At 35.8% G+C, this 15,528-nt stretch overlaps 1 protein-coding gene across 1 annotated transcript in view; it reads left to right on the top strand.

The window, feature by feature from the left end:
- Positions 1–3,010: 3,010 nt before the first annotated feature.
- The window catches only part of LOC109077123 (cyclic AMP-dependent transcription factor ATF-6 alpha-like), a 34,667-nt gene continuing 22,149 nt past the window's right edge, over positions 3,011–15,528 (top strand). Inside the window, exons 1-7 of the mRNA XM_042777918.1 lie at positions 3,011–3,272; positions 3,940–4,019; positions 4,259–4,346; positions 4,500–4,597; positions 5,965–6,082; positions 6,169–6,360; positions 8,179–8,360. Of these exons, the coding sequence (XP_042633852.1) occupies positions 3,182–3,272; positions 3,940–4,019; positions 4,259–4,346; positions 4,500–4,597; positions 5,965–6,082; positions 6,169–6,360; positions 8,179–8,360 (849 nt within the window). The 5' untranslated portion in view covers positions 3,011–3,181. The remainder of the gene's footprint in view (positions 3,273–3,939; positions 4,020–4,258; positions 4,347–4,499; positions 4,598–5,964; positions 6,083–6,168; positions 6,361–8,178; positions 8,361–15,528) is intronic.

Here is a 15,528-nt window from a genome sequence, read left to right as displayed (position 1 = left end):
TTGTTAACGGGATAGTACACCCTAAAATGCAAAATCTGTCATTTACTTATCCTCATGTCGTTCCAAACCTGTATGACTTTCTTTTTCCTATTGAAAAACAAAATAATATATTTTGAAAAATGTTAGTAACCAAAGAGTTTAGGTTCCTATTTGACTATTGTATATTTTGACCCTGTAATGGAAGTCTAATTGGAACCGAAACTCTTCGGTCACCAACATTCTTCAAAATATCTTCTTTTATGTTCCACAGAAGAAAGCAAGTCATACCGGGAATGGCATAAAAGTGAGTAAATTATAGAATTTTCATTTTTGGATGGACTTTCCCTTTTATTTAAAATGTTTTTTTTTCCTGCCTCTTTTAACCTCCATCATGCTTCTTTTGCCACCTTATCTCAAAGATAATCAGCCACACTCTTTCTAACACACTAACAAACACACTCACAGTCAGAGCTGTCAGTGAGCCAAACCATATGCAGAAATCCCTTTGTATTCACAAACCCATCCAGACAAACAATGTGTCCCAGCAATGTCCCACCCCCAGCACACCAGACTGGCCACCTGCAAACTCTTTACCATCCACACAAACACAAACCAAAGGATAAAGATCAGCATGTTTGTGTCAGTGTATGATTTACTGTAACATATCTCTCTGAAACTGTTATGAATTTTACATCTATTAGGAAACTGGTAACCCGTGTGCAAATACTCTCCCTCCAGTCTGTTCTTCTTCTCTACACTCCACTCATATGTTCTCCGAATCCTCCACAAATCCCCCTCACACAGGCTGAGATGATAAGTGATCCTCTTCTGTTGTTGCTTGGAGGAGACAATGCTCAACAACTGCGTTCAACATCATCAATCTCAGAGGACATCCATCACACAAACAAAAGATGAAGTAAGCAGAGGGCAATGTTTGTGAAATGTCTGTTTGCTTTCTCTCTTCTGCTCTTTTACCTCCATTTTTATTTAAAACTCTGCTTTCTCTTGAGTGAAAACATCCACAGAGATACAAGTGCAATTGGAGCACAGAAACTGAGGAATGGAAGTGATTTTATGGAATTGTGATGACAGGAACCCTTCAGTTTTAGATATACATCGTTCTTTATCTGTTTTCCACCAGAATACTCTAAATGCTTTGCTTTTTATTGCATTACTCAGTGCTTTTCTTCAAATATAAGATCTCTCAAAGTAAGTTTTAGTTGTGGTTTGCTTTTTTGCCTGCTTGTCAATTTACTGTTGAAAAAACCTAAGTTTGGCACAGTAAGCAGGGTTTTGAACCAACAAGTTCCTGTGGCAACATAAAGACATGGTGGTCAAAGCTTTAATACATTCCAAATGGATGTTCTTGACGTGTGTTACATTAACCTGTTAATCCTCAGACTGTTTGTGGGAGGGGGCTGGTTGGTTTATACACAATAAACTTGAATAGACCATGGTGTTTCATGATTGGCTAAAACAGAAAAAAACTCAAAACCCTCTCACTCAAATGAGTTTAAGCCCCCCATTGGATGCTTTTGGGGGGAAGTCGTGGCCTAATGGTTAGAGAGTTTGACTCCTAGCCCTAAGGTTGTGGGTTCGAGTCGTCGGGCCGGCAATACCACGATTGAGGTGCCCTTGAGCAAGGCACCAAACCCCAACTGCTCCCCGGGTGCCTCAGCATAAATGGCTGCCCACTGCTCCGGGTGCATGTTCACGGTGTGTGTGTGTGCACTTTGGATGGGTTAAATACAGAGCACGAATTCTGAGTATGGGTCACCATACTTGGCTGTATGTCACGTCACTTTTTATTTTAAAACACTCAGAATTAATTACTTTTATAGTGCTTAACATGGCTGTTTTTTGCCAAAATCTATGTTCACATAAACCGGTGGGTAAAGGGAAAAGATAATATTGTTTTAATCTGACTTGTTGAACCATACACACTCAATCTATGAATGTTATGTTTCATTTTCAGTAAGCGATGGCTAAATTTCAAATAAAAATTGTAGGTATAGGTTTTTGGAAACACAAGAATGAGCCATGGGTAAAGTAAGAGGGTCAGATCCAGCTGAGATTGTTGTAGACCACCTCAGGTTAAGCTGACAATGTCCTGGGAAGACCAACAAGATTATAGCTATGAACACCTGTTCCAGATCTTCAAACCAGCCAGTCTGACCTGCTGCTCTGACATTTAGTAACTTAATAAGGAATATGAAGAGCCTATGAATACGCAGCCTGTTCTACCAGACAGATGAGATTGTTGGTTTTTACAAAACATCATTTTGACATAATTAGTAGCTCCTGTGCCAGCTAATTGTTTTATTTTAAATTAAATATTAAAGAATTAAAGAATTACAATTATTCTTACTGTGCAAATAGGCTACAAAAAAAGCTACATCTTGTATCATTTATCCAACATTGATGCTTTAAATAGGATATCCAGTGGCCAAGTTTGACTTAGCAGCCTAACACATGCCAAAATGAAAGTGTCAGCTTTCAAGTAGTAACAACATGTCTATATTTGCAAATACCCCATACTATCTCTAATAGAATACGGTGATAAAATTCTCATGCTCATTGTTTTTCCTGTTCAAACGAGTCATTTAACTGGAAGCAGCAGTGTAAATTTTGGGTTTTAAAAAAGAAGAGAGATATAATAATAATAAATCGAACATGAACAATTTAATCTTCAACGCAATGTTAACATTTCATCATAATTTAACTGTCAAATGCAATCGAAGGGTGTCGGGTTGGCTAATTAATCTTTCTTTTGACTCGGATCTCTTCAACTGATCAGCTATAAAAGGGACTTTGCTATAACGATCCACAAACCGGTGTGAACGATTGAATCACGAGTCGGACAGAATTGGTCCGAGTCACTGAATCGAATCGAAACGTTCAAAAGAACCGATTCGCCGAACAGCGACTAACTTCTTGAGCGAGAAATTGCTTGTCAAGGCTGACTGTCTACTACCACCATGTGGCGTAAAGATAAAAAACAACAATACTGTTACAAGAAGGCCTGTGTATGACCCACTCCGGCACCCGTAGAGTTATCGTCAAGCTAGACGTGTACTTGCTATGTTGTTGTTATGTAGTTTCATCAGAATCGGGAAATGCGTGTGTTAACAACTCTAAGCAAAACTCATCGATAATCCTCATCCGACTCACTTTTAATCCTTACTAATGTGTTCGTGGCATAATGTCGTCAGATTTGATGTTAGATTTCGTGAATTCATCGATGATGAATAAGGAAGCGGGGCATATTTCCATCGATCAGGATGGAGAGTGGGGTAAGATACACTTTCCAGAAATATCCAAGACAGCGCGTGCTGCTCGCGATAAACCACAACTTCTATATTTACTTATAGTAATGTGTCTTTATAGGCTAGTAAAAGGTTATTTTATGAAGCTACTTGTATGTACAGTAGTCGTTTTCGATTTGCTGTAGATAACTGACTGGTGAACCTGTCTCCTGCTCATCCGTAGTGTTGTTTTTATGGCTTCAATTTTAAAATGCAGTTTAATCAGAATTAGAAACATGAAAAAATGTGAAGCATTAATAGAATATCACAAATACAACTTCGCTTATTTACCTTTGTGTTATTACACATTTGTTTTGGGTTATATTTTACTATATATTTATGTTTATATAATATTCATATTCATATTAATTCGTATCGTATTGTGAGTGTGTCAGTTAGGGTTTGGTTAACATATAAAAGTAACCGGAATTGAAACCAAATCACTTGTTACATCACACCTAAGGGTGAATGGTTGCATGTAGTTTGACCTGGTTAGGAACCCAGAACTCAAAAGAAGTTTATGAAATTGATACTTTTTTGACTCCCTGTATTGCTCTCATGCTTTCAGCACTTTGTTTGTTGGTTTTGCTTCTTTGTTGTGCATGACTGCCTTTGGCTGCAGTTAAATTCACATCCATGTCTTTTATTTGTGTAGATATCAGTTTGTTTGATGAACTGGAGGATCTTGGGGATGCTGACGAGCTTCTGGAGGCTCTGGTGGAGAGTGTAGGCTATGTGAGTCAAACCCCTGCAAAGACAATGTCAAAATATGTTACATGTTTATCACATATGGGTTAAATTTTTCCTCTCAAAAATCACATTTAAAAAATTATATCGCCTCTTAAAAACACACAAAATTTTTTATATCTCTTTTTATTATTTTTGGTTTGACCGTAGCTTTAACCAGAGATTTGTAGAAAAATTTAAGCAATTTAAGTATAAATCAAAAGCATTTTGGATCTACCTTCTATTAGGGCACCTCTGTTCCTGACCTGAACTTTGACATTGAGACCCCAGAGTGGAACTCAGATGGCTGGAGGGAAAACGGTAGCCCACGATCAGGTACTAAGTTTAAGTTTTCAGTGGACTGGACACTCTTTTCGAATGTTCCTGAATGTCTATAGCAGCAATGAATTCAGAGTAATTTGATATTTATGAGAAACATTTAAAGTATTACCAAAGTGAAGTGTATTCCATCCTTTTCTGCTCTTACAGATGGTGATGTAACAGTGGACTCACTGTCACCAAACCACACGCTCAGTTCAGTGTCCTCACCAGCATCAGTGGAGCCCAACTCACCGTGCTCCACACATGTGAGTCAAACTCCACCCCAAAACAAATACGCAGTCCTTTAGCATTTCTACACACTGAAATTTGCATCTTATTTGTCAAGATGTGATTTGAAAAGTGTCCAGTGTTTTTGGACTCTACGCTGTTTAAAATCACAGAGAAACTAAACTAGACACAAATTATTTTAATTATTATTATTCATTTATTATTATTATTATTATTTTTTACATATATCAATATACAAATATATATATATATATATAATATATATATATATATATATATATATATATATATATATATATATATATATATAAAATAACATTTAGTAATATCAAATATATAAATAATATTTGATGTATTCTTATATATTATAATATTTATATATTTATTAATTTATTTTTGTTACATACACAGAAATACAGTTCTGTTTTTGTCTTTATTTGTTGACGTAATCAATCAGAGGCACAGATGGAGTGTGTTTGAGCTTCACTGGTCTTGCCGGCTACTGTAGTTCACAGATCAAGAGGGCAGACACACACATACACCCATGTGAATTAGGTTTCTAATTAAGAGTCCAGTGTGTTAACAAATGTCTTAATCGACTCTCATCGCATCATCAAACTAATTAATCTGTCTCACGTTGAGAAGTGTAATTTTGTAATATGTATTTTGACTGTTCAAAATCACCTAGTTTCCCTTTCAAGGTTGCAAAGAACTAAAATGTCATTATGACAAATGCACATTGTTTTAGCAAAAACCTAAATGCTTGAATCTCAATGTCACTTCACATCTTGATGAGAAGGGAACTAAAAAGCTACTGTAAGTGGTTGAAGTCAGTGTATTGTTTAACATGCAAAATATTTGTTTTAGTTTGCATAACACATACTAAAAGTTAACACGTGTTCTTAATGATGCAACAACCTGTAAAGGGACGTACACACATACAGGAAGGGATGTACAGGAAGCACGTTTTTGCTTTCTGAAAGTAGATAGATGGGCGAATGAAACTAAATGCAGGGGACTAGATGCATTTTAGAAGTTAAACTATTTTTAACATGTTTAAAGAAACACAGCTGGTTATAACTAGCGAGGCAATGATTAAGTGAATGCACATTAAAACATAAGGCAGTACTGGGTGGTATCATAGGTGTTCTTTAGCTTTTTATGGCTTAAATGATCAGTTGTTTGATATGTGCAAACAGTTAAATAATGAGACTGTATGTAGACTTCTAGAGTTGACCATCTGGATTCCCACCCCAGTATTCCCATGCTTGAGTGCACTTTCAGTTCTCTTTTTCTATGTAAGGGCTCTGACGGCTTTTCATGATTTTCCTACCTTATGCTGCTAATTTTTTTTTTTTTTCATATTTTCTATGTTCTTTTTAAGTATGAGGCTCTGTCTCCAGTCTCCTGGCATTCTCAGCCCTCTCCGCTGTCTGTCTGCTCTGACTTTGCTGAGGCATCTGCTGAGAAGAAGCCTTCCAAGAGGATCAGTCAATCAAAAGGTAGGTGAAGTACATTAATTTCCTTATTTGAATAATTTTTCTAGTCTTCTTCTATTTGTAATAAGATGATACATTTGTTCACACAGCAAAGCCTCTCCAGCCAGCAAAGAGACTCATTCAGTTTAGCCCCAAGGTTTCCATTCAGCCTAAACCCCTCATTACCACTGTGCCCATCTCCCATGCTGCAGCCCCCCTTCAGACTAAGACCATCATCATCCAGCCTCTCCAGACTACTGTTCTGCCTGTAGTGAAACCTCCACCAGTCACCATTCAACCAGGTAATGAAGAAACCCATTCTGCCACACTTTAGTCTGATAAAATCTATGTAATAGGAAGTCTTGGTATATTTGATCATTTTTTTTAATATTTTTATTGAGCACATTTTTATTCAGTTGCAAGGTGAAATGAGTGGTGTTTTATAGGTTGTATTGCAGCTCTCTCTTCATTGTTATGAAAAAAAAAAAACCCCAGCAGATGGCACTAGGCATCAATTTTTGTTTGTGCAATAGGTGGGTGTCTAATTTAAAGTCTATCTTAAGGTAGGCAGGAAACTGTTCTTGAACTGCTGGTACATCCTTTTGGTTAGTAGAGTCTGCCTTGTAGCTTGTCCTAGAAAAAACAGAATGGAAGTAGATATGAAGGACCTGCCTGTCTGAGTTATTGAACCGCCAATCAAACTTTGATTTCTTGACGCTTGTTTTTATGTGACATTAAGCGGTGGGTAATTGACCGATATGCATCAATAGTGTTAGTTGTAGCAAGTAAGCTGGCTATCTTTGCATATTTGCCTCAAACAAAATATTTTATCTTAAAAAATAAAATATTCAGTGCCGTGAAGTCTGTTAACTTTGGGAGTTTGGGAGTTGCTTTATTAAATGAGAAATATTGTCTTTAATATTATGTGCAAAGACGTGGTAACTATAATACAATAGTAACAAAATGCTATATTTGTGTGTGTGTGTGTAGGAAAAAATATAAAATTAATTATATTGTAAAATTATATATAAATTGTAAAATAAAATGCATACACTAGTTGATTCATTTGGAATGTTCTTAGGGCGACTGCTAATTACTCTATTTGTATTTAAATTAGTGCATTCATTCTTACTATACTCAGTCTTGATTTATTGTGATTGAACACAGTAGGAAAAACATTTCTGAGTTCTCTAATGAAATGGGTGACTCTGTTTAATGTCTTGAGTGTTTAATGTTTAATGTCAGGAATCAGCCAGCTTCAGTATTCCTCATGCGTAGTATAAACACTTACCTCACTCACCTGAAAACACAAGTGGAGCAGAAGGCAAAAGCAGCCTGAATTCAAATCTTATCCTGTACATTTATCTGAAACACTAGAGACTTGATTTTACAAATCACTGTACTCCAGAATGTCCAAACAATCACTTCCCACTTAATATTTTGACAACTGTGTGACCGGTTTCTCAGAATAAGGTCTTGTGTCTCAGTACAGTTTGGTTTGGTTTATAAATGTTACGTCACACACAGCACTACACAATTTTTCTTGTTTTCTTAGTAGGAGCCTTTTGTGAAAAGAGAGAACTGCCACAAGCTGCTTATGTGTATTGAATCCATCTGTGTGAAACATTGTGGAAGTGCACTTTGAACTGATTGTGTTCTGCTACACTAATTATTTTCTGGCTAACCGCAGAGTTTTGATGTGAGGTTAATTGTAGTTTGTTGGAAGACTGATGGGTGAATCAGTTGGTGGCTGAGAGAATGAAAGTTGTTTGAAATGACCCCTGCTGGGGAGTCACCGCAAATTCCTCTCATTTAACTCAACACCAACAGCAACCCATCGTGCCTGACAAATTTTGTTTGTCTGTGTTATCTGGAGGTGACGAGTTTGGCTCCGGGTGAAGGATAGTGCTTAGCACAAATGTTTCCTTTGTGATTCAGACAGTTTTTCTCTCCTTATTATTATTAAACCTGTTTGCACTGTGAAAACTTTACTTTCAGAGTCTTGGAATTAATGAAATGTAAAGTCTGTAAAAATGATGAAATATAGCAACAAGTTGGACTCAACACATTTCTTTTTCTAATTTGAATGGTGAAGTGTTTAAACTCTGTTTCTCTTGCAGGTCAGCGAATGCTGCTATCTCAGCCTGCTCAGGTTGTCCAACTTCAGACGCCTCAGGCGGTGCCCACGCATGTAGTCACCGTGCCAACACTGACTCAGGACAGATCCGTCTCTGTTGTTGGGCCGGTAACCGCATCTCCTGTGGTCACCATGACAATGCAGAATTCCATCCCTGAGGATGATGTAAGTTTCTACACAAATGCAAAAACTCTTTGGTTGCGTCTCAGTCAGCTCCCTAGTTCAAGGGATACTCCACCACAAAATGAAAATTTTGTCATTAATCACTTACCCCCATGTCGTTTCAAACCCGTAAAAGCTTTGTTCGTTTTCGGAACACAATTTAAGATATTTCAGATGAAAACCGGGAGGCCTGTGACTGTACCATAGACTGCCAAGTAAATAACAGTGTCAAGGTCCAGAAAAGGTATCAGATCTGCCATCAGATGTGCAATCTGGGTTATGGAGCAACAGGGAACACTTTTTGTAAGCGAAGAAAACAAAAATAACGACTTTATTCAACAATTCCTTTGTCAACAGTCTTCTCTCTGTCTCTCCATATCACCGTATGCTCTTCTGTATCATTATTTGTGTCGATCGGTGTCATTATTTTTGTTTTCTTTGCTTACAAAAAGTGTTCCCGTCGCTTCAATTAACCCAGATTGCACGTCTGATGGCAGATGGAGTATTCTGAAGACGACTTTCATACCTTTTATGGACCTTGACACTATTATTTACTTGACAGTCTATGGGACAGTCACAGTCCTCCCGGTTTTCATCCAAAATATCTTAAAATGTGTTTTGAAGACGAACAAAGCTTTTATGGGTTTGGAACGACATGGGGGTAAGTGATTAATGAAAAAATTTTCATTGGAGTGGAGTATCCCTTTCAGTATCCCTTTCAGTAATCAGGGCACTGATCAGGGAGTCGGCCTTTTTAAGGGCTGTCTCATTTGCGAAATCCTTCCAGTGCACTGGAACGTTCACTCCCTGAAAAATCCCACAGTGCTCTGCAAAATCGAGGGAGCATCAATGCTCACTATACTCCCTTACCGAACATTACATCACGTTTCCAAATCGGACACAGAGTTTGCTTTGTTTTTTCTTGTTCGGTGAGTTATGTTGATTTTGCCTTTTCACACAAATTTTCTGTTGGCTTTTGCTTAAATATGCTGCGGCCGGCAGGCATAGCAGATCCCGCCAGGGTTGTGTATGTACGTGTGGGGCGGAGTTATCAAAATAGGGGGGAGGTCCTGTTGGGGTATGGGCCTGTTTGTTTTGGTGCTTTCAAATATCAACATCATTTGACAAAAATTGCTTAGTGCACCTTTAAGCAAATAAAAAAAAAAAACAAAAAAAAGTGCACTGACCCTACCTTTTGAATGGTAGTGTACGGGTAGTTTTGCACATCCCTGTTTAGTATGCACTTCTCCAATTTCCATATCTGCATCAAAACAAGAGCTTCTATTATGATATAGTCTTTCAGAAAGCCAGATGTTTGACAGTGAAAGAAAAAGACTTGGTGGTATTTCACATATTCAGTATTCCAGTATTCCACAATTAGTTTTTGGTGTTGAATAACCTGTGAAATGCAGATACCAGAAGAGCAGCAATTTTGTTGCCAATGGACTGATGTCCAAGCCAACATGATTTGCCTTGTAGATTTGATGGGTTTGCACTCATAATAATCTCTGTGCAAACATTCACTGAAGTGTTTGCAAATATTTAAGTTTTATAGCAATAACGTTTGCTTGGCCTCATTGTGAATTATCTATTATAATCTTCAAGAGGAATTTTAAATTTCAGCTATCAGTGAAGTTATTTTTATTACAAAAATGTGCTCTTATCCGGAGTACCTTGTTACAGAACATTTTTGGCCTGATAATTCACTTTGGGCCCACATACAAAAAAAAATAAAATAAAATAAATATATATATATATTTAAATTATATAATAATATAGTATTTTCTCAGTTTATGATAACAGTACACTAATATTCATTATTAAATACATATTTAAATAATTAGTGTAATCTTTATATGTTCATACAGACATTATTGTTTCAAAATATAGTTACTGTCTCTGTTTTTTACACTTATGTTTGAAAGTTTTGTGTTTTCTACTTGGAGTAGTGCTGCTTAATTTTTTTTTGTGGAAACTATGGTATTTTTATATTATAAAAATTATAAATATCTTTACTGTCACTTTTGATATGTTCAATGCATGTTTGCCAAATAAAAGTTTTTATAAAAAATTTAAAAAAGTTACTGACCCTGAAAGTTTGAACACTAGTGTATTTTAGGCTTTAACTTTCCAGAAATGATATTGTAACAGTACCATATAATTGTGATATAAAAATTTATTATTTTAGACATTTTATGTGCAGATGTGTGTAATTTCAGTATGGGAAAAAAACAGTAATAGTACTGTGCCTCTGTAATACTTACTGTAGCATAAGTTTCTAATTCTAGTGTATTTGCTCACGGACTTAAGCTGATGTGTGTTATTTCCTCTCCCCGAAGTTTAAATTGATTGACATTCCCAAAAAGTGTGTATCCATGCAGTACTTTCCAAATTTGGGTGTCTAGACATGGCAATATATGCTATTGGTTGAGCCCAAGTTTGCTGTTGGACTTCCTGTTTTTCTGTACAGTAGAATGGGGTGATTTGGAAACCTGTTTGATAATAATATGTATTGTTTAATAGTGCTAGTTGTGTGAATTACACACTGCGACTTTAAATAAATATGGAGAACAGGAAAGATAGAAAGGGAACCTGAATTACCATGGATCTGGTCTTACTTTGAATAGTATTTACTCATCAAATGGTTTCTTAATCAAAAGCAAGTGTTCTTCCAGATATGCTGTCCTGACATCAGCAAAAAGCACTGCGCAGATGTGAGAAATTAGGCTGTTTATAGTTGAGAGAGGAGGAGTTATGGTAGAAATAGGAGAGAGACACACATTAGGACCTCTAGGTGAGAAGAGGACATATATGGCGCTTTTCCACTGCATGGTACGGTACGGTTCGGTACGGCACGGCACGCTTTGGCGCTTTTCAAGAATAACGTTGGATAAAGAGGCAAATCAGGGACCCCTATTACATATTGTATCAAATTTGAGTGTTGCATTTAATACATGGCCTAAATTAACATACACTACATGCAGTACCATATAGGTGTAATTAAATACTTAATTTTTTTTTTTACAAAAATAATTTGACATTAAACAGTAATTGGTAAACACTTGCAGTACTGCTGTGGGCTCCCTAGGGGTCATGAAGCTCTTGTTGAAAACCCATTTTCTTTAGTATTTGGCAGTAATAGTAATTGTAGATTTCTAAAGAATCGTGTGACAAATACAGCTTTGCCATCACAGAAATAAATTATGTTTTCAAATATATGATAACAGAAAGCAGTTATTTTAAATTGTAATAATATTTCACAATATAATTTTATTTTTTACTGTTAGTATCAATCCCTGTGTCCTACAGACCAACAGTGAGCTCATGCTCTCATCATTTTCCATTAAAATATTTGTTCCGACATACTGTAGATTCAACTAACCTTAGATTTAATTAAATAGAGTTCAGGATTAGTTTCAAATTCTTTTGCATTTAGTGCCGTCCTTTCCACTTTTGGGGTTATTACAGCTTTCATTCCCGGTTCTTTTCACTTTCCAAGTTCTCTGAATTAAAAAAAAAGCACCTGTGTGTACATAAGTTTGGTTAATTTGTAGATTGGGTGGCATTGATTGGGAGAGAATGGTGAGGGAGCAGACCTCCATAGAAGTACTGATAAACACAGGCCACATTGTAAACAAAGCTGGGCAATGTCAGAAATTACCCAGAAACTTCAGTTGTGTGAGAAATCACAGTCAGCCAGATGAAACCCCTCTCAAATATTTTTATGTTTAAGTCAACAGCATAGTTGTTACACTCTGAAATGTTGATTTGTATAGTACTCATTGTTTTTGTCTTTTAATGAATTAAATTTAGTCAATCATCATATAATAATATTTGACAGATGTCATATACTAAATTTAGTCAACGAATATAATGCTTCTTTTAGTGACTGTCTAAAATGACACAAATTTTCAAAAATGTAGTCAATGTATTTCTTTTTTTAACATATAACAGTATGTATTAATTAAAATAATTTCAGTATCATAATGGTGCATTTTAATTTTCATAATAATTAATCTTCATTATCATTGACTGGTCAGTACATGGTAATTCATTATCCCACCTGTGTGGGCAATACATTGTCTAAGATCCTTTGCGTCAGTAATGACTTATGTATTTGTTAGTGCGGTAATATCATTATAGTATGGGATTATAGGGGGCAGTCATGACCTAATGGTTAGAGAGTCAGACTTGTAACCCAAAGCAGGTTCTGAAGTGAATGACCAGCGCTCTCTTCCACCCTCAATACCACGACTGAGGTGAGACCCTTGAGTAAGGCACCAAACCCCCAACTGCTCTCCAAAAATGGCTGCCCACTGCTCCGCGTGTGTGTTCATGGAATGTGTGTGTGTTCACTACTCACTGCTGTGTGTGTGTACTTGGATGGGAGAAATGCAGAGCACAAATTCCAAGTATGGGACACCATACTTGGCTACCCGTCACTTTCACTTTACTTTACATTTCAATAATTATGTAGCACTTGGAGGCACCAGAAAAAAATTTATACTACATAACCATATCACATTGCAGCTGTCTGCTCCAAATCACCAGGAAATCCATCCATAACTAATTTTTTTTTTTGCGTGCACAAAAGCATTATTTAGCACATACCATTAAAAATGCAATGTGGCATAGCACACTTGTTGTAAATGAGCGTTTACTGCTCTGGTGTTGCTCAGCTGAATGTACCATGTATATAATGTTCATATCTTTAAAACTCCCATGGTGCAGCTTCCTTTGAGTTCTGTTTCCGAGTGTGTCAAAATATGACACGTTCAGTGAGATCCATATTTTATCATTATTTAGTGGATTAGTATCAGCTGTGCAGCAGCCTCATGCATGTGCATTTCATTACCATCTGCAGGTTTATGTGGTAGTTCATGGATTGAATGATTTTATGCACAGAATGTATTCAGTTAACACAAGCTGTCATTTAGACTCGGTTGTGAATGTCTGGGCAGAAAGAGAAGCAAAAAAAGTTCACACATTTATAGCAACAGTTATTGTCTCCATATACACCAGTGGTTTCCTTGTAAAATCCACATCTTCTTTGCATGTTGCAGTTCTGCAGGTTTCAGATTTTATTGTAGTCTGTAATTATAAATCGCCTGATGTAATTTTAGAAATATTAAATTCTCCAAAATAAGCTTCAAATGTAGACATAAATGCTGTGTTTGGAGTTGTGAATTGGCTTTCAAGTGTAAAAAAATATCTAATGTGTTTAGTATGTACTAAGCAACGACAGTGCTAGATGGATCTGACATTAAGGGGAACATGAAAGACTCGCCTCTCTAGCCTCAATGTCTGTTGGCTTTCAGAAAAAAAGAACTATTTAGCAAAACGCAGCCACATGTTCACTCTCTCTTCTGCTTCTGTTTTTGTCCTTTATTCTGAGCTCCAGACACTTGGTTGGGGTATTGTACTCCTACGTGGCAAACACACACGCGCACACACACACACATGCTTATGCATGAACCCTCACACTCAAGCAGGCAACTCTCTGCAGCAAAGAGAAAGGGAAAAATAGAGTGATGCCTTTATGCATTTCATACATCTTATGTAATGCATATATGTGCACATATATATATATATATATATATGTATGTGTGTGTGTGTGTGTATATAATATATATATATAATGTGTGTGTAATGGTGTGTTCAATTGTGTATAAAGATATAATTGAGTGAACACACACACACACACACACACACACACACACACACACACACACACACACACATATATATATGTGTGTGTATGTATGTGTGTGTATATGTATGTATAATATATATAATGTGTGTGTGTAGTTCAATTGTGTATAAAGATATGTGAGTGAACACACACACACACACACACACACACACACATATATATATATATATATATATTTATACTACGGGGGCCGGTGAATGCTTGAATCTGATTGGCTGACGAACGTTCTGAGGTGTGCAATTATTTTCTGGGAAACGCACGGCGAACATAGTTCCAGGCAGCTCTCCTGACCGCATTACAGTTCCATATCACTTCGCATATAGTTGTAATAACAGAGATTACAAGACTAAAAAAAACAACAACATGACAGACAATTTTCCGAAAGTAAATACATATGACATTTCTCTCTAGTGAGGTAATAACAGCACTGTTTAGAGACGCTGCTGCAGCCTAATTCACACAAGCTTTCTTTCTTTCTTTCTTTCTTTCTTTCTTTCTTTCTTTCTTTCTTTCTTTCTTTCTTTCTTTCTTTCTTTCCTTCTTTCTTTCTTTCTTTCTTTCTTCCTTCCTTTCTTCCTTTCTTCCTTTCTTTCTTCCTTTCTTTCTTCCTTTCTTCCTTCCTTTCTTTCTTCCTTTCTTTCTTTCTTTCTTTCTTTCTTTCTTTCTTTCTTTCTTTCTTTCTTTCTTTCTTTCTCTGTGTGTCTCTGTCTCTCTCGCTGTCTTTCTAATAACTTCATTAATAACTGCATTAGAATGCTATCAACGGCTCAAGCCTCCATTACCAGCTTTAAAATTATGTTTTGGAACTAGCAAAAGAGGCGTTGGATGAGATGCGGAAGACATAATCCTACTCACAATAGCGATTTAAGTACAAAAACGGGACGAATCCCTTTAAATATATCATTTGATCGATGTCTTGAGGCGTGGTAACCATAATATAAGTGGAATAATTGATGGGAGTCAATTATTCCTTACATATATTTTTTTTAAACCCCTTTAATCAATTTTTAAATCATTTTCAAAGTTTTTGAATTCCTTGTTCTATTGTTGTGAATTTTTTTATTTATTATTCTTTTCTTTTATGTAAAGCAGTTTGAATTACCATTGTGTATGAAATGTGCTATATAAATAAACTTGCCTTGCCTATATAAAATCTCATTATGATGAATCATTATGATACACATATATACACTAATACGTGTGTATGTTTTTCTATGTATATGTTAATATATATATATATATATATATATATATATATATATATATATACATATATATATATATATATATATATATATATATATATATATTCATTATATTATCATTTTAATTGTTTTTTTTTAATTATTTTTTTAAATTATTATAATTTTTTTTACTTTTTCCAAAATTTGTACAATCTAAACAATTATGCATATTTCTTTGGGTTTGTTTTTACGCACTGTTATGATAGTTAAAATA

This window comes from Cyprinus carpio, chromosome A20 (genome assembly GCF_018340385.1).
Source record: "Cyprinus carpio isolate SPL01 chromosome A20, ASM1834038v1, whole genome shotgun sequence".
NCBI lineage: Eukaryota > Metazoa > Chordata > Actinopteri > Cypriniformes > Cyprinidae > Cyprinus > Cyprinus carpio.
The sequence above is the reverse complement of the archived record's forward strand: the minus strand, read 5'-3'. Positions and strand labels throughout refer to the sequence as shown.